Source organism: Arvicanthis niloticus, chromosome 10 (assembly GCF_011762505.2).
Source record: "Arvicanthis niloticus isolate mArvNil1 chromosome 10, mArvNil1.pat.X, whole genome shotgun sequence".
In the NCBI taxonomy this organism is placed as follows: domain Eukaryota; kingdom Metazoa; phylum Chordata; class Mammalia; order Rodentia; family Muridae; genus Arvicanthis; species Arvicanthis niloticus.
This window is the reverse complement of record NC_047667.1, coordinates 20,844,288-20,868,746: the sequence shown is the minus strand read 5'-3', so window position 1 is coordinate 20,868,746 and position 24,459 is coordinate 20,844,288. Positions and strand designations below refer to the sequence as shown.

Here is a 24,459-nt window from a genome sequence, read left to right as displayed (position 1 = left end):
CACAGCAAGAGATGGACAATAAAATAAAATAATGACCATGAGACTGTACTAGTAATAAAAGGATATAAATATATATTTCAAAAATACTGTACTGCTCTCAACCTTATCCTCTTGTGACAACATGGGATGGTGGCATATCACTGCGATGAGATAGTGGCATGGGCATCGTGGCATAACTTTAGGTTACTGTTAATAGAGGCATTTGGAATGATGATGGTTGATACATCTGAGACAGCTACAAAGTAACTGCTGGGTTAGATGCACTGAATAGAGCAGGGGTGACTGGCCTGGGTAGAATAGCGCAGGGGTTCGCCACACTACTTCAAATGACACATGCGTTGAAAGTTGTAAGCTATTTATTCTTAGGATTTACTCCACAGTTGACAAAGGAAACACTATTTGTCGTGTACCCTTAGATATGGTCCTTATGTTCATTGTGACGCTGAATGGGTACCCCTGCACACCACACATCTCTCCACAGTCTGACTTCCAGGAGAGTCACACCCGTGTGTGACAGGGGCACAGCGTTCATCTCTGAAGGACACAGAGCTCACTGTCTGTGATTGCTGTCCATGGTGAATTGCTTTATACTTCAGAGCTAGGAGGGGGCAGACAGGGTCCCCAGGTCTCCTGGTTAGTGACCCCTGACCGACGGCCTCTCAGTGAGATCTTTGGAGTCAGTTGTTTTCTAGAGATTAATACCTCTGACCTGCTTGGAACTCAGGTTAGAAGACTTCTGTGGAGACAGGAGTGTCTGTGAAAGGCATGAGGTATGAACCCGACCATTGAAGATCCTGAAAGTACATTCTGTCTACCTACCAGAATGGGCCACCCTATCTGTGTTGTGTGAAACCAGAATTAAAAATAGGTTCTAGCTTTGAAATGTACAGGGCACAGAATCTATAACTCTCCAAGTACCTTGCTCTGGGATCTGTCTCTGATTTTCATTTGTTACCTGAATCAAGGATCCTGAAGTTTTTGCCCGGGACATTTAAAAAATTTTTTTTAACCCAACTAGCCAGGTTCGACATTCCTACAGCCTGGGAACAAGTTTCAACCATTTTCTTGACAGAAAGAAACACCAGCTTTTCAAGTGTCCCCAGAACACCTCAGCCTGGAAGCAGATGACACTTCTGCCCCCTGGTGGTCAGTTACCAAATGATCAAGGTACCTCCTGGGGTTAGGATATCCCTGGCCTTTTTTTTCTGAGAAGCAGCTCTGAGACCTCAGGGAAAGACCTTTCACGTGGAATGCAGCACGTTGTCCATTGCCTCAGGGCCTTGGCCTTGCTGCTCACTCTCCTGACACACTCTTCCTGTAGCTCATATTGTGGCTGTCAACCCAACTGTCACCGTTACAGGAAAGCCCTCTTGGTCCCTTTGTCTGAAACAGCACCTTGTTGCTGTCCTCTGTCCAGCTCCTGTCTGCTGGCTCTCTCTCTCCAGACGTGCCTCTGGGAGTGAAGGAATCATGTCTGTTTTGTATGTGACCAGATTTCAGTGCAATGTACATAGAAGGTATCAAAAATACTCACTGAAGGAGTGAGCATGTGTGTCCACGCCAGCATGTGGGATTTAAATGGAGCTTATGGTCCTCAAATCAAATGTGAGATATGGGGAACCTTGGGAACTCTCATTTGGCAGAGGGCACACTGAGGCCTGGTCAGTTTGGGGAGCCGTTTGAGCACCCCGGAAGCAGGAACAACTGCTTTTGTCTTGCACCCTTAGCTTTCCCTGGAAGAAGCTGTGGGATGTCTCGGAAGCTGTAGGCTTCTGCCTCTCAGGAGTGGTTCATGTCCTGGCTGCTGAGGGAATCAGAGTTGCATCTCCATCCAAAGCTGTAGGTCCGCAGTGCTGAAGGGAGCAGCTTGTCTGCAGAGATGAGCAGGACTGTGTTGGGGGAGGGGAGAAAGAAGAGCTTGAGTCATCAAGACTGATTGCTCTGGGGCCAGGATTTGCCTGTGACATCTTCTCTCCGGCTGCAGTGGCTCAGCTTCCTAGCTGAGTACCGGCTGGTGGGATTGAGCTTGGAGTGGGTGGCCTGCATAGCTGTCATCAGGAGTCTGGAGGGAGTCCAGTATCAGCAGCATCTGCTCCTTGGCTGGCCTGGAGAGAGCTTGATGGAATCTGCAAGGTGATTCTCTGCAGTGCCTTGGTACTGGGGAGGAGAGAGGAGTCAGCATTCATAGCCTGAGGTCTAAAGGGCCCTGGTAGTCAATGGGCCTGGTTGCTGGGCATTCTTTTTTTTTTCTGTGATATTGTTGGGAAACTGAGAACCATAAGGGAAGCCCCTGCCTTCCTACCTTCTCTCCCTTTCCCTCTCTGCCGGACCTCTTCCCAGGAGTCCAGAATATTTCAGTGGTAGGGTTTTAGGAGCTCAGGCCTGACTTCCAGCCAGGTCTCATAACTTCCCATTCCCCAGAGGGGACAGCTAAGGTGACATTTGGGCTCAGGCAGAGATGACAGATAACCCCTCATCCTTGAAGGGTACTTGTCCAACAAACATTTCAATACCCCCAACATTCTCTGTACCCAGGTCTTTCCTGCTCTTCTTGCTGGGTGTCTGAGGGAGCCCAGCTGGCACTCTGTCCCTCAGCGTCTCCATCTCCATGCCACCTTTCTTCCCCTCCATCAATGATCTAGGCTCCAGTTACAGCAAACAGCCAAAGATGCCCCTCTCCATCTAACAAGCCCCTTCTAAGATCCCTCATCCCTTAGCTCCAGGGAAGGCCAGGAGTTCTTCAAGGCCATAAATTTCTTTCTTTGTTTCTTTCCTTTTTAAAAGACAGGGTCTCCCCATCTGTTGGAAATCTCAGTCTCCCTGCCTCTGCCTGGGTGTTAGGGTTATAGGTGATAAGGTCATGGGTTGCACAGATAGAAAGGTAGCTGTTGCTGCTTCTGGCTTTATTTTATGTGTAGTGGTGTGAGTCTACATGTGGGTATGTATGTGCACAGGAGCAATGGTTCTCAAAGACCGTAGAGGTCAGGGGGGTCAGATCCCCTGGACCTAGAGCTGCAGTTGCTTGAGACTGACTTAACATGGGCACTAGGAATCAAACATGGATCCTCTAGAAGAGCAGAAAGTGCTGTTAACCACCAAGCCATCTCTCTACCCAAAAAGGTTTCTTCTAAAGGTACCAGGTCCTTTCCTGCTATGGCTTTTGCTGGTCCCAGAGGTACAGTACAGTGCTCCATCCTCACAGTGCTCCATCCTCACAGTGCTCCATCCCTCACAGTGCTCCATCCTCACAGTGCTCCATCCACACAGTGCTCCATCCTCACAGTGAGCCATCCTCACAGTGCTCCATCCTCACAGTGCTCCATTCCTCACAGTGCTCCATCCACACAGTGAGCCATCCTCACAGTGCTCCATCCTCACAGTGCTCCATCCTCACAGTGCTCCATCCACACAGTGCTCCATCCACACAGTGCTCCATCCTCACAGTGCTCCATCCACACAGTGCTCCATCACAATGCTCCATCCTCACAGTGTACCATCCTCACAGTGCTCCATCCTCACAGTGCTCCATCCTCACAGTGAGCCATCCTCACAGTGCTCCATCCTCACAGTGAGCCATCCTCACAGTGCTCCATCACAGTGCTCCATCCTCACAATGCTCCATCCTCACAATGAGCCATCCTCACAGTGCTCCATCCACACAGTGTTCCATCCTCATAGTGCTCCATCCACATAATGTTGTATGTAGGAGCAAGTGTGGGAACATGTGTGCACCAACTCTGTGTGCCCACAGATGTGCTACACTGGTTTGAACACAGACCTCCTGCATGCTAGACAGAACTGTACATTGTGGCCTGTCTCAAGTTACCTTTTCATAGATACTCCAGGGACAGGGACATGCCTCTGGCTTTTATCTTATCCACAGCACCTAGGTCCAGGTCAGGCTCCCAGCTGGTAATTGCCAGCCAAACGTGATCATGAATCTGACCTCAGGAATTGTTTCAGATATCAGGTCTGACTTGCCACACTCTGATAATAATGGTCCCCAAAGACACCCAAGAGCCAGTCTTCCTTCCCAAAGCATTTCTCAGACCTCCCTTACAGAGTCTTAGGCCAGCAGAGCATCAGCTGCCCTTAGATACCTCATATGATGGGCATTGACCATCCCTCAGCAAATACCTATGAATTATTAGAATTTAAAATTAAGATGCAGATTTAAATAGGAAGAATCACAGAAGTCTGCCCTCACAGGAGCTCCAGGAATGTCCCCATATCCCAGTTTGATGTCCTCGTTGGCTGGGCAGCCTCTTGGTCACCCAGTGACGCCACCCACTCTGCAGCATGCAGCTCGCCGTATGCATGGCTCCCCTTCCCAGCAGCCATCTTCAATTAGATGCCTTCTCTGTACAGTGTTATATAAAATCCTCACCAAAAAAATCCCATACGATGCTGTTGATGCTGCTCAGCTAGGGCAGCTTAGAAAGGCACGTGACTTGTGTAAAGTCACACACAGTGAGTAGAGGCAGAGACAGGATTCTGCTGAGTCCTAACTCCTCCCCAGCCTGCAGCTCCCTCCTTCCTGCAGTGGCAACTCTCTGATTACCTCCTTGGAGCTTCAGGGTTGGTGTGAAGGAGCACATGACCTCTCTAAGAAGGGCCAGGACACAGGCAGCTGTTCTGAGGCCCCCAACACACACACAGCAGAGGACTACCTGGTCTGGCCTCATTGAGAGAAGACACACCAAAATCCTCAAGATACTTGAGGCCCCAGAGAGTGGGGAGGTTTGGTGAGGTGGGGGGTGTGTGTGTGTGTGTGGCGGGGACAGCTTCTTGGAGATGGGGGAGGAGGAATGGGATGAGGAACAGTCAGAGGGCAGACCTCGAGGGGGATAACGACTAGACATTAAAAAAATATTTGATGATGATGATGATGATGATGATGATGATGATGATGATGATAATGGCCAGGTCATTAGCGGGAATGTCAAACTATGTTTGCAAACATGTAAAGATGTTTATGAAAATCCATGTGGATCTTATGTTCCGCTCTGTAACTTGTTGGTGTGAAATTTCTAATTTTCTGAATACGTATATACTGCTAAAAGATGTGCTCTATTGGGGCACTTGAGTCCTGGGCTGGCGCCTGAATACAATGGACACCACAGCGCCACCTGCTGGAAGTCCTGGCTCTTCAGTGTTGAGGCTATCTCCTGTGGCCATAGCCTGAGAGGCCTTGCTGGCTTTACCACCCACATGTCCCCTCACCTCATCTTCTTCAACGCTGCATTTCCTTCTCTCATAAACTAAACTCATAGCTGGCTTCTTGCATGAGCCCCATGAATTGAAGCCTGGGTCACTGGATCTCTGCCCTTCTTTCCTTCCTCCCCACATCTCCAAAGACCCACCGTATCTATCTGCACTTTCCAAACACTCCGCTTCTGCAATATGGCCACCTTGTTCCCCTTGCCTCCAATAGCCTGAATCACCCCACCTTCACCACAGGCTCCTGCTTCATTCTATTGTCCTCATGTGTCACAGTCATGTGTAGAGAGAATATTCTGCATATTGTATATGATGCAACACCTGTCAATTAAAAAGCCAATGGCCTATGGCTTAGGCAGGAAATAAAGGTGGGACATCTGGGAAGCAAAAAGGATTCTGGGATAGAATCAGGCTGGGGAATCACTGAGAAGATGTGATGAGATGTACGCATGGTACCTGAACACAGGTAACCAGCCGTGCGGCAGAATGTAGGCTAGAATAAACGGGATATTTTAGGTTATATCTAGCCAGAGAAGAGTCTAGCTATATGGCTAAGGTATTTGTAAATATATTTTGGTCCTGACTCTTATTTTTGGGAGCATGGGGCTGGGAGGAAGAACCAGGGCTTGACTTCAACACTCCCGAGCCTGCATGCAATGAGACCCCTAATTTGAGCCCCCTCATGACAGCTCAGGAAGTGGTTATGGGATGAGATTGTTTTCATTTTATAGATGAAGAAGCTGAGGCTCAGATCAGTTGTATGTTTTGACAGGTATGCATCTGAAAGTACCAGGACAGAACTTTACCCAGGTCAGTCTGTCTGCAGCCACAGTACCTATGACCTCCAGACCTCAGCTCAGTTTCCTGCAGGAATATCAGGAACTGTGATGAGGTCGCCCAGCTCCTTTACTGCAGAGAAAAAATTTTAACAAGAACAAGAAGACAGTTGCTACCTGCTAATGGCTATATATGATGAAAGTGACGTAGTAGGAAGGCCATACTTTAACTCCAATTTAATAGGAAGGGAAGGACACTCCTCTGAAAGGACAGATGAGGAGCACGCACACACACTGGCAGAATTCCATGCAGCCAAGAGTTTGGCAATAGTTGCACCACATAATCTTGGTCAGTTGTGATAAGATGTCTTGGCTAATGGTACAGGCTTGCTCACCTGCAGGTTGGGAGCCAGCTTTCCTGACTGTGTGGCAAAGCCATGCTTACAGACCATACACTAAGACAGGTACTCTCTGCTGTTCTTTCACAGGAAGCAGTGAGGGCTGAAGACTGGCCTGAGGACCAGGCTGGGCCATGTGAACAGAGAAAGTTCTTAACTGTCCCCTGTGCAGCTGCTGGAGGCAAAAGCTGCCTGACTTTACCAACAGGGTCTTGAGGCATTCTCTTCAGGACAACATGGGTCATACAAGCTAGCAAATCATGTACAATGAGGGCAGCCATTTCTACCTACAGGATGCCTCTAATCTCCTAAGCACCCCTTGTTCATTTTCTCCATTGAAAATCTTTGCTCTGACAATGGTGACCTTTTGTTTTTTTTGAGACAGGGTCTCTCTATGTAGCTCTGACTATCTTGGAACATACCATGTAGACAAGGCTGGCCTTGAACTCACAGAGATCTGACTGCCTCTGCTATTGGATATTAATACTGCTATTAAAGGAGTGTGCCACTATGCCTGCCCCACTTCTCTAAGAGGCTGCGCTTAGTTCAAGGTGGCAAAATAAGGTAAACATGAATCCCAGCTTGTGCCAAACTTTCAAATTCCACGTTGGAACGTTAAAACTCTGCCGTTAGCTGGGCACAGTGGCACACACTTGTGACCCTCCACACGGTAGAGGTAGAGGCAGGGTTAGTGTGAATTAAAGTTTAGCCTGGTCTGCATAATGAGACCTTGTTTCAACAAAACCAAACCAAACATACAAAAGCAAAACCCACAATTGTTTCTAGGCAGCCTTCAGTGACCATGCCCACCACATGGGCTGTCACTGTGCCCCTTCCCTGGACGCCACCACCAAGTCTACTCTTGTCATGCAAAAGTCTCATTGTGATCACCCATGTTCTTCTCTTCTTCCTTCTGAGTCTGATGGTCCCTTGCTGTCTGTACAGTGTCTGGTACACATGCCACACTCTGTGCAAGCTTTTAAAGCCATCACATTGAAACACCCGGATCTATTTCTCTTTCTGATGAGAGGCTGTCAGCAACTCCTGTAGGCTGAAGGCTCCACTTGACTAAATAAATGCTTGGTCTCAAGAGACTTTTATCCCACAATGAGGACTGGCCTAGAGATCACTTCTGAAATCCCCACTGAATTAGAATCTCCAGGGTCAGGTACAGGACTGAGGTTTTTAGATACTCCATAAGGTGTTACTGAAAGGAACTGTGCAAAAGCACCCTGACAATTATAGCACCATATGTACATGCTGTAACCTTCATACCTGTGTCAATTCTAGTATGTCTTTCCTTTTGAAAGTGTATATATTCTGAGAGCAAGACCAGCAAGCCAGTGAGATTGTCGAGACCATGGCAAGACTTACCTGTGATGATGCCGGTGCGAAAGCTTGCTGAAAGAGTATTAAGAAGAATGCAATGGATCATGGGAATGATAATAGCCGTGGTCCTAGGAATCGTCACATTAGCTACCACAGCTAGAGTTGTTCTTCATAAAGAAGAACAAACTGCTCAATCTGTTAAAGACTGGCGTATGCATTCTCAAGAACTTTGCACTCAACAATGTAAGATAGAGAAACAGTTGATGACATAGCTGTATTGAACTATTAGAACTATTAAGGGAACATATGAAATTAAAACGTTGTTGGAACGTTACTTCTTATTGTATTACGCCTTTAAGATCCAATGATAATAAATATGATTGGCAGAAGCTTATACTGCATTTGTTAGGTCATCCTAACTCTTCTCAAATGAGTTATGATTTGCAGCAAGAAACTATAGAAACATTTTCAAAGTAGCTGCCCTCACAGGCATGGATGTTATAGAATATCTTGCAGATGTTGTAGCTTCATTCCATCCCATGAATCATTGCTCTTGTGATTTTTATAATTTTCTTTGTGGTGATAACTTTACTGGCTTTGGAATATATGTCTATTTATTTGCATAAAATGTTAGACGACTAGATAGACAAAAGGCCATATTTACTGTATAGCTTCATAATTCTCCAATGATAATTATCATCCCTACCAAGTCTTCTTTAAAAAGGGGGGTGGGGGAAATGTAATGATGTGTATTGTAAAACCTTTATGTCTGGCTTTAAGTGAAATGTTTCAGCAAAGTGTTTGCTATGTTTGGATCAATCAGTAGAGACTGAGAAATTGTTATTAGACTGTCTGATCCTTGAAGAAGTGTTCTCTTTCTCTCTCTGCGCAAGGTCTACATTTGGTGCTATGTGAGAGCTTACAGATTTACTAATCTTGGTCCTAAGACACTCCTGGCAAACCCAGAGTTCTTACTTTTGATTACATCTAGCCATGGTCAAAAGGGACTGAGATTTATGTGGGTTGTCTGTTCTCATGAGCAGTAAACAGCAAGATAACTTTGGTAGCTAGAACTTTTCCCAGCCCCAATTAACCTTGTATGATGTTTCAATAAAGTAGTTGGCGTGAGCTAGCTGAGTGTTCAGGTCTTCTCCAAGATGCTACAACCCTCTGCCCCTTCGGAAAGTGAAGCCTTAGCATCTTGGTGAGCTTCTCTCTCTACTACAGCACCTATGACCAACATTAATCAATAACTTGTGGTGGCTGGCCAAACTACAAAACCAACTAACTACTTACTCCCAGATACTTACGCCTCTGGCATCTGTGGCACCAGAATTGCTAAGCCAGAATTACTGAATAAGATGAATACTCCCATCCCCTCCATGCCCTTAGCTACACCCATATTTTCTTCTTTGGAAGATCCTGAGGATCCTGTCTAGGGCAGTTCTGACTAGTTCCACTACCGCATCACTCACCCTCAACAGAGCCCGGCTGGCCAGAACCTCAAAGGCTTGTACCACATTGATGTCATTCTTCGCACTAACTTCAAAGTATGGCATATCCTTCTCTTTACACCATCCGAGGGCCACCTCCTGGGGCACCTGAGGGAGAGAAATGATCACTGTTTCTGTATCGATGTTACCTACCACGGCCACTGTCATTGCTGCAGCTTTGGTGTGGTTTGTTCCCTCGTGTTGAAATTGCTCTTCACTGTGACAGTGCTAAGAGCAAAGGAGGTGAGGCCTCAAAGAGAGCTAAGGTCAAGGACTAACATGGGATTAGGAAGAGAGCTCAGGGGGTAAGAGCATTCGCTGCCTAAGTATGAGGGCCTGAGTTCAAATCCCTAACACCCACATAAAAGCTGGGTACAGCCATAGATGCCCAGTGCTGTGGGCCAGAGACAGGTGAATCCTGAGAGGTCACTGGCCAGTCAGCTTTACGGAAATGGCAAGCTTTGGGAATAATGACGGACTCTTGTCTCAAGGGAATAAGGACACCCATGATAGAGCAAGACAGCTAATGGCCTCCTTGGCCTCTGCACATGCATTGGCATATACTCCTTCCTCCACACATGCACAAATGCCTGTCTCCTACACATGCACACATGCACAAATGCCTGTCTCCTACACATGCACATTCATTTTAAGAAGAAAGGATAAAAAGGATCAGCACCCAAGGGATTAAGTCTTTCTTTTGTGGGACTGAGAGTAGTTTGTCAGAAAGTGAGGCCACCCTCATGTTTTGACTCCCCCCACCACCACCCATGCTCTTTCAGATCTGTATTTGGTTCCTAGCACCCACATGGCAGCCCAGTTATTGACAATAACTCTAGTTCCAGGGGATCCTATGCCCTCTTCTGGCCTCTTCAGGCACTGCATCCATATGGTGCACTTAGATGCATCTAAGCAAAGTATTCATATACATAAAATAAAAATAAAGCTTTCACCAGGCAGTGGTGGCACACGCCTTTAATCCCAGCACTTGGGAGGCAGAGGCAGGCAGATTTCTGAGTTCGAGGTCAGCCTGGTCTATAGAGTGAGTTCCAGGACAGCCAGGGCTACACAGAGAAACCCTGTCTTGAAAAACCAAAAGAAAACAACAACAACAACAACAACAACAACAACAACATAAATAAATAAATAAATAAATAAAATAAAAATAAAATTTAAAAAAGCTTTCAAAGAATTAACTTATCTGAAACTACTTAGTAAACCTCTAAGAATAACAAAAACTATTTTAGAAAACACCATTCTGATTCCAGTTGGTTGTAGGTCAGAACTCACCCCCTGGGCTTGGAGCAAAGCATTAAAGCTCCTGAGAATAAATTCCTTGCAGCTCAAAAGTTACAGTCCCTTTCTCATGAGCTAAGATTTTCTCACTGTTGGCTTCTGCAGGAGGAGTTTTCAAACAAATGTGAGCCTGTAATTTCTTTAAAATCTTTCTGGCTATATGCATGTGTTGGTATATATATGTGCATATTTCTCATAGTAAAATACACACCACATAAAAGTTACCAGTGTAGTCTCATTTAAGCATATAACTTAGGGCATTATGTATATGCCTGCTCTAGAGTGACTGTCATCACTACTTGGGTTCAAAATTTCCTCCTCCCCAAATCTAGCAAAATACTTTTAAATAATTACATTCCTTTAATTAATTAGGAAAAACTACCAGGCCTTTAGTGATACTAAGAAGGATACTATTACAACATTTCCCTTAATTCTCAAATAGTCTAGGGAAACCCATCTTTTGGTTGCCATGGAAGAGAAGAGGTTGGAGTGGACCCAAGGCATGCAGGGAGCATGCTGTACCATGAGTGGCCGGCTCAGCCAGGGTACAGAAAGGAACAGTGCCTGCCCCCTCAGCTCTGTGCCAGTGACTGCAAGCTTCCTCGATACTGTCATTTGACTATTCTTCATTTCTCTCATCCCAACCAGCGGTTGACAAACTCTTTGCTAAGTCAGCACCAGAGTGAAGCGAACTGAGGGCAGGCGCTGCCCTGCTCAGTTCTTGGCTTTAACAATATCCATATTGTGTTAAGTCTCTCTTCATTCACTTCCCACTTCCTCCCCCACGCTTCTCTGAACTCATTTCAATATTGTTCAGCTTCCTACTAGGCCATCTCCCTCCAAACCCTCCCTCTGGGCCTTCCTTGCTGACAGACAGACAGACTTCCTTTATCTTCCCCAAACCCTCTTTTGTCTGCCCTATTTGGTGCCCGTGGCTTTTCCCTGGGTCTCTATCCCCCTTTTACCATCTCCATTGTGGCCATTCCCACATCTGCCTCTCCACAGATGACGGAGGGTTTGGCTTGCCTGGTGCCTCATTACTTCTTCCAGTCCCTTATTCTTCTCTAAAGCAAAGCTCCCCCCACCCCCCACCATGGCGATTGGCTCAGACCTATCCTATGAGCCATCACTTACTCTACATCCAGCCAGGCGTCCATCAGTCATTGAACATTTGCAATCTGCTTCTTCTATCAGCACAAGGCTGCCACTACTCAAAGTAGACAGAATGTTTTGTGTGGAGAGCTTTTGGAGCTGCTTGGTAGGAATCTGACATTGGCCAAGGACAAGGAAATGGGCTTTAGGCAGGAATCTGACTTTGGGCCTTGACAGACAAGGATGTAAATTCAGGCAGGAATCGAATTTTAGGCTAAAACAGAAAAGTAATTTCAGCCGGGCAGTGGTGGCGCATGCCTTTAATCCTAGCACTTGGGAGGCAGAGGCAGGCGGATTTCTGAGTTCGAGGCCAGCCTGATCTACAGAGTGAGTTCCAGGACAGCCAGGGCTACACAGAGAAACCCTGTCTTGAAAAACAACAACAACAAAAAACAAAAACAAAAAACAAACAAACAAACAAACAAACAAAAAAAAAGAAAAGTAATTTCAGTCTGGAATCTAAGTCTTAGGCTAGAAGAAAGAAGTAGGCCTCAGGCATGAATATGACTGTGGGCTAGGACAGGGAAGGAGGCTCAGATATTTTTGTCATCTTGATGAGCCCTTAGAAACAGATCACTCATGAGAGTGATCATGGGAGTGATCACAGGACTTTGCTTATTGCCTTGCTTGTTCTTTGACTATTTGTGCTTATTGTCTTGCTTGTTCCTTGACTATCTGCATTTATTGTATTGATAGTTCCTCAACCTGGAACTGACCTAAATACTTACATGTAATTAAAGTGGTTTAAAAGCAAATTGGGAAAAAAAATAAACCTGCCTCAGCCTTCAGCTTCAGAACTGGCTGGGGTCGTGCTGCCATATTGTCTAATTATCTCTTTTCTTTTACTCCTCACTCCTGCGTTGGAGAACCTGTTGACTGACTGAGCTGGCTTGGCCAGTTTTGCTGTTATCAACCTCGCCACTTTTCCACCTTCTCCACAGAATCAGATCCAAACACAAAACTGGCCTTCCTCTCTTCGACCACAGTTTTCCTCTCTGTTCAGCTTCTGCACACCCATCCTGCCCTGCTCTCTAATGTCTGATGCTCCAACTGCCCCGCCCCATTTCTTAGGTTTCCTCAGAGCCCTCCCACCCTTTGATTCTCTTGCTTGGAAAAGCTTCGGTCCCAGGTCCCTACATGTACTAGCATGTACCCTAGCAGGGCTGTTGAAACACACTCCACAGATGCTACCTCAAGCTCACAGCCTCCTCCTTCAGCTGAGCCCTTCATGTTTTGTCCATTCTTGTCCTTGTCTTCCACCAGCTCACCCTCTGGTGTTTGGATTTAATTACCCAAGTAATCCGAATCCAACCCTAAATTGTATTATAATTTGGAATCTATAAAAGCTAGAGAGGTTCTAAATAGCCAAGCTTTACCAAGATTCTTAAGCCTCCTTTTTGACTTCTTTCCTCACTGGAGGGTGGTACCTCTTACTTAATTGAGAAAACTTGCCTCCCTCTCTTGCACTCCCTCAACTCGACACACAGGCGTATGAAAGGAGCTGTTAAGGTGGGTGTTGGCTCTCAGTATTGTAATCTGATAGACTTCGGGTGTGCAGTGGGGTGGCCATAAGATCATGTGTATTTCCAGGGGCTCATGATGAAGAGTCTCTGATAACACCAATGCCCACAGCACGAACAAAAAAAGGCTTGGAAGGAAGGACTAGGTAAGATTCCTTGGAGAAAGCGGTGTTGTAAATATAGTTACTCCGACCTCCCATGGGAGTCTGAAGAGAGCCTTGAGGTGGGTTGCTAACATACGGCCTCTGGATCTTGGTGGACATGAAAGGCTGGGGTCTGCATATTCCTGAGGGCTCTAAGGTGAAAGATCATGAGGTGGAGAGAGAACTGGCTCCTTAGAACATGGTCAGAAGGCATGAATGTGTTCCATAGAGGAACAGCAAGGTTGGAGCCCCTAAAAAGACTGATTGGAGCTGCAGTAAGAAAACAGGAGCGTGCACAATGTGTACCATTGAGCTCAATGAAATGTCACCCACTTAGGGAGTCTGAAGGCTCCCAGAAGAGGAACTTTACCTCACATGCCAGGCCCAAGAACATAAAGCTACATCATGAGAGACCCACAAAACAAGAACTATCCCACTCCCAGATCACTTCTCCTTCTTACTTCCTGCCTCACTCCAGACAGGACTCTACCCCAGAGCTCCTATCTGACCTAAGCAGGTGGGGATTGAGGACTTGGAAAGCTAACAATGAAGCTGCCACTGCAGCTGGCCCAGTGAGGAAAGAAACAGAGACTTGGATTACTGTCTGAGACAGGATGTCTGACTGATAGAGTCTCCAACCTGAACTGACCACACAGAACTGAAGACATGTTTTCAGAACCCACTTCTCTCCTGAAGTTTTGTTCTTAGATATCCCAAAACTTGCAGGTTCCCTAGCTGCTTGAGATTATTTTCCATGCTTCTCAGATTCTAGACACCCAGACTAAAGATGTCCTCTCTGAACAAGGATCTTGTCTCTTTGCAGGTGGAAGCAGCTGGAAGCACGCCTTCTGTCTCCCACCACATACTTCATGGTGCTAAGTTCTGGGTCAGTTCTCCTGAGGTTTTCTGTTTGAAGAACTGTGAAAACAGTTCAGATGCAATGACTCTGTCTCCCATCATGGTTTTCCATGAGAAATACTGAGAGAATGTGGTTCTAACAGCTCCTTTGGGTATTATTCGGGCTTCAAACAGTACAAAGTACCTTCATGCTATGCTTTACAAACCAAGACAGTCGCTGTTCCTTTTCTGCTAGCAAGTTAAATAACTTACCATTCAACAATCCTGTGGTGGCTATGACCTACACAAGTGGATGGCCACTGCAGTCATGGGGTAGACTAGTTATCAAAGGGTTCATTGGCTACCCTGGGTATGCATAACTTAGTGAAAAATGATTAGTTGCCTAGTAAACTTGTAGATCAAAGAATTCATACCTTTAGATACCTGCGTGACTCCAGGCAAAAATACTGTTTGAAGATGAAATCAAATTCCACCAAGATCTGACTCCTGGCTCCTCTGAGGTCTTAACTCTCCAGCTTCCTGTACTCATGTTTTCAGTTCAGAACACACTGCTTCTATAGCCTAGAGCCCAGTTCTTCTAGGAAGCTAGCTCTCTACTCTGGACTTAGATGGCCTTTCATTGTGATCTCCAAATCTCCAAAGTATATAACTATCATTGCACTTACCACGTTGTATCGTAATTGTCACTATTAGACTGTAGATTTCTTGAGGCAAGGACTCTGTCAGCACTGTATGTGAGACCCAACACAACATGAGGTATACAGTTGTTACATAGAGTTTGTTGAGTGAATGAATGAATGAATGAATGAACAGTACCTTCCTATCTTCCAGATCGATTTTGTTCCCCAGCACCACCATGGGATAGGACTGTTCCATAGGAATGATCTTTGCCAGGACATCATCCCTCCAGATATCCAGGGCTTCAAAGGACTCTGGATCAGTAACATCAAACGCCAGGATACAGCCATCGGAACCTTTGTAGAATGTTGATACCATTGAGCGGAACCGCTCTTGACCACCTGTGTCCCAGATCTGGAGGGGGAAAAGCAGTGCCCCACAGGGCTCTGGTAAGTGGCTGAAGGGAAGCCCAGCAAGGTTGTATCATGCCAAAGCCTTCATTTCTGGATGGGGAAAATCCTGGTATAAGTATACCCTTCCACACCCAGGCACTGCACTCGTAACCCTGCCCTACCCCCAACTCTACCACAGCTCTTAGCTCTCACTAGTTCCCTAGTTTATCAGGGTAGGGGTTGTTAGCCCAGCTCCCAACAGTAAATATATTTTGGGCTTTATAGATCATCTGCCCTAGTTATACTGTTCACTTCTGCTATAGTAGATAAACAAGTGAGTGTGCCTGTGCTCCAATGAAGTTAGGGTTAGCCCAGGTTAGCCAATGTACTTTGTTGATCTCTCTCCAGATCCTCTGAGCTTCTAAGTACACGATGCTGTGTGTGTGGGTGACTTTCAGGTGTGTGTGTAGTAAAGAGGCAGAGGGCACTGCTCACCTGTAGCTTCAAAGTCGTGTCATCCAGTATGATAATTTTGGAGAGGATGCTGGCCCCCAGTGTGGTCTGGTATTCTTCGAAAAATGTTTGGTGTACATATTGGTGAAGGAGAGAGGTCTTTCCTACGCTGAGGAAAAATATCCACACACGTATAAACACATATTTATAAATACACACACACACACACACACACACACACACACACACACACACACACACACACCTATGCTATTCTCAGGACACTACCATCCCCATTTGCACTGAAGTCTCTCTTTCTCTCTCTCTCTTTCTTTCTTTCTTTCTTTCTTTCTTTCTTTCTTTCTTTTTCTTTTTCCCTTTTTCTAGTTTAAGATTTGATGCATGAGCTACTCCTGGTAGGAATAGACACAGAAGAACAACAGTGCAAACCTCAGGTTGGGCTCGGGCTGCTCAGAGACTTACTCATATTCTGAATTTCTAGTATCGATGGTCTAGAGACTACCCTTTGGGGAGCAAAGGATATGAAATAGTTTCTAGAAGCAGAAACCAGCCAAAATGAGCAATCTGGGATACGTTAGGTACCCACAACAGTGTGTAGATTTGGGTTGGGTGTAGCAGGACATGGGAGGACACCAAGATGCTGAAGGGCTACAGAGCCAGTTACTACAGAGCTGGACCCGACCCAAGAACTTTTTGCTAGCTACTCTCAGCTAAGCTTGCTTCCTTGATGGAAGACACAATTATGCTGTCACTCTGACTCAGACAGGGACCCTTGGAGTTGGGAGCACAGCCTGGAGCACAGTCTTAACACTCCCAGGTGAGGCTCTTCTCTCACAAACACCTATCAGCCAGGGTTGGCTTACCCAAGTGCACCAACAATGATGAGTTTCAAGTCCACCTTCTTTCGGGGGTTCATGAGGGCTTCAGGGCCTGCTGGGAAACAGAAGTCATCTTCACACTGGCCGGTCTTGCTTGTAGCCATTGTCGCTGAGACTGACCCTCCCATACGCAGTCCCTGCAGCCCTCCTTCAAGTGTCTTCCACTACACCTTAGCAGTAGCATTTAGCATTCCGTGAGCTCTGTTCTCCTCTGCTTTACCAGGATCTTGCTAGGGACTCTAGTCCTGAAGTGCACACATGTCTCAGCACCCTGTACACCCCTCCCTTGACTTTCCCTTGCCAAAGTTCCAAGATGGACAACTCACTCACCCTTCAGCTCTTCCAGTCCTGCTCTAGGAGGTAGCCCAGAGTGCCAGACGGCAGGACAGATCTGAACAGAGACCTCACACGACACAGCCTAGAACCAGGAACGGAGGCCAGCGTGGGGAGAGGGACTGGGCTGGGCAGGACAAGGGATTCATTGTTCCGACTGCCTGGAGGCTTTGAATGGACAAGAACCCCTCCCCCAGCCAACGTGTGTGGCACTTGCCAATCATAGGCTTGTTGCTGCAGCTGGGAGCGGGTGAAATCAGTACACGTTACTAGAAAGCTACTTGGCGGCATGCGCGGTGAGCCTCAACATAGCTCTGACCTCTACTTCGAGCAATTTTTCTACAGAAATCACCAGAAACTTGAGCAAATACTTTTTTCTTCCTTTCCAACATTTTATTGATTCTTTGTGAATTTTACATCGTGCACTCCAATTCCACCCATCTCTCCCACCCCTTTGTATCCACCCTCTGTCCCTGCAACCTACCCTGAAAAAGAAAAGAAAACAGAACGAAAAAGAAAATGGTATCATGGAAGATGTAGTATGTCACAGTGTGCCCTGCAGTATACCCTTTTGTCCCCATGTCTTTACTTACAAATGTTCATTGTAACTTGTCGTTGGTCTATTCTGAGGCCTCTGGCTTCTGCTACGCTATCTGTATTTGATCCTCACAGGGACTCCTCTCAGATATCCTGTTGTTGCCCTGGTTTATAGAGATCCTGCAGACTTAAATCTGCAGGACTGGCCCTATCACATGCTCCAGCACATCATAGATGGGGTGGATGTTGGGGTTGGCCAACTCAAAGGCCTGGATCTGGGCCTGGGAGGTAGGTAAGTTGGTCATCCTGACAACTCTCCTGTGCCAGAACCACCAGGGCAAGCTCTCCAGCACTGTTCCAACTAGTTCACCCAATGCCACAGCCAGTAAGGGACAGGGTCAGCTCTCCTGTGCTCACTCCCTTGGGGCAGCTCATCTGCAAACATACTACCAGGGTCAGCTCTACCGCACTTCCCAGGGAAGGTGCAAGGCCTGCTCTCTGAGTACTGAAGCCAGCCATGGGCCTAGCTCTTCCACTCTCATGACCTTGGGGTTGTTCATCAGCTCCCCTAATGTCAGGGTCAGCTTTATTGTGCTGCCTAGGTGAGGGGTAAGGTGAGCATGGTGCCTCAGGCAGTCTTCACCGGAGGCATCTGCATGGCCTTTGGTGATAACACAGGCCTGGAACATCAACACAGACCCTGGCTACCATAGGACCATGGACCCAGACATGACCCTTGGGGGCAGCCAGAGCCAGGGCCTTGCCATGGCCTCCTCATGTCTGCTTGTTCCTCACTGTTGTTGAGAGCAAAGACTTTTATTTGCTAAGACCATCCTTTCAGTATTGCTTATAAATACCCAACAGTGACAGGTACTTAGGCTAGGACACATGATGATGACAACTTTCTTAGTAGTCATTGGAGTAGAGTATTTGGGGTTTTTTAAATTATATGTTGGGGAAAGTTCATGATCTATGGTCTGAGTGAAAAGTTGGTGCTAAATTAAGTCTGCAAGATCATCTAAGTGTCAACTAATCTCATAATTGCACTATTTTTTTCAGTATTGGAGATTGAATCCAGGGCTTTGCAAATGCTGGGCAAGCACCATATGCAGAGATCCCATGAAATACAAAATGTATACATTGTAAAATAAATCCAATTAATTAATATAGGTTCTACTGAGCATAAACAAATGTATCCCTTTCCCATAAAGAGAGTGTATGAAAGTCCTGGACTTGACACTGGGAGCACCTAAGATGAAACACAAGGGACTTTCCCTAGGAAACACCAGGGAAGAAGGAACAGGGATTGGGTAACACTAGAAAGTGGTGCTGACAACATGGCAGGCCTGACAAAGTGAGGCATGTGGTATGGGGGATGATATTTCCTAGGAGAGAAAGAAATAAAATCCTGGGGATGAAGTTATGGGAAAGGTGATTGATTTGCTTCTAGGGAGGAAGTAAGATTGATGTGGATTATGACTCTCACATCCCATCCATCCATCCATCCATCCATCCATCCATCCATCCATCCATCATTCTTTTAGCTACTTAGCAAAAGTTCTCCATCTCCCAGGGATGTGGAGGCAGGGAACTAAAAATACTAACCTGGCCTGGTATACTGCAACAATGTTGCTGCTCACAAAGGCAAGCAACCAAGAAGTGGCTGAGAAGTCTCTGGGAGGGGTGGGTCTCTGGGCATCACTTATCTCTTTGGAAGGGCCCCGAGAGTAAAGAAACACTGTTTCCTAACACTTTGGTACAATGTGTCAACTTAACTTAAAAGACTACCACATCATCTTAGAAGGACTTTGAGTTTCAAAAAGGAGGCAGAAGATGAGACAGCACCAGCTGAGCACCTGCAATGGGTTGTACCACACACTCTGTGCAGCTGGCTATTCTCTCTACAGCTGTGAGGTGAGTGCAAACAGGGCTCAGAGAACAGTTACCCCACTGGGATATGGCTCAGTATTACTACAGGGCTGGCCTAACTTGAACAAGGCTTCCATCCTTACCATCAAAAGGTGTGTGTGTGTGTGTGTGTGTGTGTGTGTGTGTGTGTGTGTGTGTGTGTGTGTTGGGGGCCAGGGGGAGTCACTCATAACTCACACAACACCACAGTATAGTAAATGGATGAGCTAGTGCTAGGATGGAGGCCAGCAAAAGCTCTTCTTTGTCCTGGTGCCTTCTGATCGCCAGAATTGGGAGCCTTGGTATCTGTGGACGTGAACATGTAGGACACTGGGCTCAGATCTGGTGTGTTCCACAAAGCCTTAGGTGGACTGGGAAAAGGCAGTCAGAGGGATAAAGAGGTTCTATTAGAGTGAGGGACCCGGGGTTGCTGAACAGGAGCTGTGTGTGAGGACCTGCACTCAGTAGACACATCGTGTGGAGGTAGAGGGAATGGACCATGCTGACATTTATTGGGTGAGCACTTTGCTGAGAGCTTTAAAGATATGCAAATAAATAATAGCACATTTTGTGCATTAAGTGAATTAGTGTGCTATTGTATTTGATGCATTGTTTTGATATATTTACTGGCACAAATTGAGGTGTCTTAAGAGCGTTAAGGTTTTAGAGTGTTAGTTATTTTAGTGCACACAAAATATTTATAGGGTTGGCACCATTACTGTCTCTGTTTCACTAAGAACTAGAAGTTTGCAGGAGCTAATTTAGGGGTTCCTAACAACACACAGCCTGTAGTGGGAGAGCCTGGGTTGGAGCCGAGATTTAGATTCAGGTCTAGCTCTATAGACTGCATTGATGGTTGATACCGATTGCCACCAGTTTGACAGGATCCAGAGTCACCTTGGAGACAAACCTCTGTGCACATCTAGGAGTGAGTTTCTAGACTGAGGTAATTGAGGTGGAAAAATACACCCTACACATGGACACACCATCCCATGGTCTAGGATCCCAGGCTGAATACTATATAAAATAAATGCAAACAGCACAGGATGCTCCTCTCTGCTTCCTGGCTGCAGACGCAGTGTAAGCATCTGTCCCTTGCTCCTGCTACCATGCTTTTCCCATTCGCGATGGATTGCTCTCTCAAACGTGAGTCTAAATGAGCCCCTATTTCCTTACATTTCTTTATCAGCATGTTGTCACAACCATGAGACAAATAACGAGTGCAAGCAGGGTACCAATACACTAGGCAATTTGTTTTATAATAATAGAAAAATTAGTGAAGCCTGGAGCCTGCTAGACAAATACTCTGTCACAGAGCCGCACTTTCACACCTTTTTGAGGTGGAGTCTCATGTCATTGCCTGGGCTGGTCTCAAAGCAGCAATCCCCTGCTTCAGACACCCAAATATCTAGGAGCATAAAAGTGTGCCACCGTGCCAAAAGACTATGCCATTAAGTGGAGATGAATAAGACTAACGTAGCTTGACCCTTTGAGGCCCCATCAGAGCACATATTTGCTCTACCTGGATCTCCACCAATAACATACTTTCTTTTTTAAAAATTAAATTAGTTAAAAATTCTATATATGTGTACTATATTTATAGCATTTCTCCCTTACCCCATATCTTCCTTCCAACCCTTCCCATGTTCACACTCCCTCGCAAATTCATAGGCTCTTTTAATGCTAGACTTTCTACACAAATGCCAACCAGCCCATAGATATTCTGAAATACAAGGCCATCTCAAAAGGACGAGGTGATGGAGTACAAACACGCACTGATAATTTAAGTTACCCCCTCCCCCAAATCTAAGCATCTGACAGGGTGTGATTGATTCCAAGCATCAGATTATTTAGTATATCTCCAAGCTTAATCCTACATATGTGTATCCTGGAAATGCACAGATAGAACATACCATCTAAGAAGAGATGAGGAAAGGCAGGAGAGAGGCTAAGAGTGCCCATTGCATCTTAAGTGTATATATTTTAAAAATTTATTCTTAAATTATTTCTGTAATTTAAAAATATCAAAAAAGACTCTCTCTCTCTCTTTCTCTCTCCCCCTAGTCTTACACTGATTTAACCTCTCTTTGCAAAGCATATGTGACTGCGTGGCTGCCCAGAGTCATCTGAATATGATTTCCTATTTGGATGAATCACCATGACTGGGGTGGCGGGGAGAGGCTGCCTCATGCCAGGCAGTGACTGTAACTTTTGGGGTCAGAGAGCCCTCTCTCTTCCCTAATCTACCCATCTGTAGATTGAGCTGTGAGTACTACTATTTTTTGAACACTCTGTTCCCTCTTGGATAAAATAGGCATCACTTATGACTGTGGCTTCCTCTGCAGATGATACATACGTGTCATATTATGATAGCATAACAAGGTCTCAACGTTGAGAAAGATCCAGAAAAGAGTTCAACATCTTTGTGGGGCGGGGATTGGTAGAGAAGGTCCTGAGATCTGATTTGCAGTGGTTGCCATTTTTGATGATGTAAACATGTCCACTAGGGCGGATTTCAAGCTACAAATGTTGAGTATGCATGGTATGAGAAGGACCTCAGTGTCACTTGATCTAAGCACTGGGCTCATTGAAGCAGCCAGACATGCCCTGGGTGCTTGTTCCTTCCACGGGGGGCGGGGCAGGTTTCTCCTAGGGACATCCACAAGAAATGCTCAGTTCCTCTGTAACACCAGGCGCTGGGAGAGGGAGTGGGGGAGGGGGTGGTTGAAGTCTTTCCTTTGGGTTTTATTTGCCTCTTCTGATCCTAGTAACTTCTCTGTTCCTTCTGCTGTCCTGATGCCCTTTCCAGAGGTGCCCTGGAAGTGTGCAGCCACCAAAGACTCCTATTACACTGATCCCCAAAAGGGTAAACATTTGATGAGTCTAACATCTAAATTAGCCTTGATCGTTGGGTCAGAGAGTGACCTGGGCTAGCCTGGTACCAGGATTAAAGGAGTTTGTTTGGGAGCAGACAGCAGCGGGGCTCTCTTGACTACTACTCCCAGGTCTCAGATAGTAGCTGAGGTTCCCTCCCATGTTTTCTACCCCCGGCTGGGTGTAGCTACAATGCCCTTTTTGGCCTCTTTTCACTGGCTGACTCAGAGCTTCAAAGAGGGAAGCAAGGCATCCTCCGTATCTGCAAGGCTGAGTCATCTTCACTGTTACTTAACAGTGAGCAGCAGGCTTGGAATGCTGGGCCTGCCCAGCCAGCCCAGCCCACGCAGAGCAGGACTCCAGACAGGACCACCCCTTCTCTAGCTCCTGCCCCACAGCACTTGCAAACCAGAGCTGGGCCCCACCCGTAGCTTCTCTACAAAAGCAAGGAAGACCATGGCTGCAGAGCTCTTGGGGCTGAGGCTAGTCTACAAGAATTCTTAAGGAGCGCAGCCTTCACCTTCCCACGTCCCTATTCTACTGACTCCAGCCAGGACCCCACATAGTCTCTTGCCTTACTCGTCCTGGATGAGATCCTATGTAAGTTGTCAGGGAGACCAGTGAACAGGGGCAGCTGAAAATTCTGCAGCAGGCACAGTTTCTCTGCCCAGTATATAATCTTTCCCAGCTTCTTGTCTTGCTCCACGGTTTCTCTTCTCCCCTTTGCACCCCATACTTTATTTATTCTAACAAACAGTGGATGTACAGGCTGAGTGTAAGGTTTTCTGTTTAATGAGATTCTTGGGGCACAGGAGGCTTTGCTGCCTCCCAGGATCACTTGACAGTCGGCAGCACCCACCCCAATCCTTGCAGGTCTAAACCTGCTTCCTCTGTAAAGCACACCCACAGTGCTGGTTTCAGAAGGCTCCTTGTTCTCGTTCTTTAAGCTATTTGGGGTGATGTTTGTCCTGCTTCTCCGAGTAGACTACCTGTACCCTAGACAGTGCCTCTTATCTCGCTGTGCCCCCGTCCCCAAAGCATGGGGACTGATGTTGCAGACACAGGAGCGTCTCTGAAGAGTGACGAAGAATCCATCCACATGTCCTTTGTACGCATGCATCCATTCATTCGTCCACCCAGGCGTCTGTCTATCCACACACTCATGTAGTGTACTCCTGCTATGCAGAAGCACACACTATATGTCTAAGGATACTCACAAACTACTGTCTCCATAAGATCTTCATAGTGGGGGACTGATCTATAAGCCCAAAGCAATTCTTTTTTCAATACGCAATGCCTAGCAATTATAGAACACTTGCATTTTACAAAATGCCATTATAGCCCAATGGATTCTTCAGTCAAAACTTGTTGGTGGGCTGGCAAGATGGCTCAGCAAGTAAAGGTACTTGCCAGAACCTGTGTAAGGGTAGAAGGAGAAAATTGACTCAACAAAGCTGTCCTCTGACCTTCACAAATATGCTATGGTGAGTATGCATGCCAATCACTCACACGACACATACCCCCCCACATACACACACACACTCCAAACAACAACAAACTAAGTTAGTAACCAGCTTAGAGTAGAATCCAGAGCTGCCCAATTCTGTTCATCAGCTCCTACACTGTAGCTCTCCTTATGGATTAGAACAAGAGGAATATTTTCTTATTTTGAGAACTCATCTTTCTCTGATAGCTTCCAAATTTTCACCCCCAGAAGGCACCCTGCCCATGCACCAAGGAGCCACCAGATGCATTAGGACCTAGCCCTCTTGGAAGGCTCTGGTTTCTTCCAGGCCCTGCAGGTCTAGAGGCATAATGACAGCCTCCTTTGAGCTGCTGTCCTGTCCGGTATTGCTGCCTTTGCAGGTTCCCAAACTGGGCCCCAGCTCCCTGTGATTGACAGGAAAGTCCTTTCTTCACCACACCCAGGAACTTCCTGCAGTGAAGGGGTCTTTGGGCAGGATTAAAACTCTGCACCTGCCAGGTTTTTAGCCTGTTTCTACACCCGATCTCTACTCTTCTTCACCAGCACCCCAACAGTTCTGGCACTGGTGGGCACATGCAAGGACAGACTGCTTACAGCCATGGCTTTCAGCACTCACCTCACATAGGTGGGAGTTCTGGGTCTGGGCCTCTCTTCCCCAAGTGGCAGTTTCAATCTGGCCAGTATTGAGAACGTAAACGGTTTTGGTGAGAGGCCACTTCCCTCTGAGTTTTCCTCCTCTCTTTCTGTGCAGACTTGGGAAAGTTGCAAAAGAGG

The 24,459-nt window shown here is 46.4% G+C and overlaps 1 protein-coding gene across 4 annotated transcripts; it reads right to left on the bottom strand.

Moving 5' to 3' along the window:
* Positions 1–338: 338 nt before the first annotated feature.
* On the bottom strand, positions 339–24,459 carry Rab7b (RAB7B, member RAS oncogene family). 4 transcript variants are annotated; one of them, XM_076941135.1, is made up of 7 exons: positions 24,302–24,451; positions 23,417–23,615; positions 16,533–16,602; positions 15,691–15,817; positions 15,002–15,217; positions 9,199–9,324; positions 339–2,157 (listed from the first exon to the last, which is right to left on the bottom strand). In XM_076941135.1, the coding sequence occupies exons 2-7, from the start codon at positions 23,430–23,432 to the stop codon at positions 2,080–2,082; spliced, it is 633 nt and encodes a 210-aa protein (XP_076797250.1). In that variant the 5' UTR covers positions 23,433–23,615; positions 24,302–24,451; the 3' UTR covers positions 339–2,079. The 4 variants fall into 4 exon arrangements, with proteins under 4 accessions (XP_076797250.1, XP_076797251.1, XP_034369504.1 ...); XM_076941136.1 differs by lacking the exon at positions 23,417–23,615 and adding an exon at positions 16,878–17,007 and having other exon boundaries at positions 16,533–16,599; XM_034513613.2 differs by lacking the exon at positions 23,417–23,615 and having other exon boundaries at positions 16,533–16,599; positions 24,302–24,459.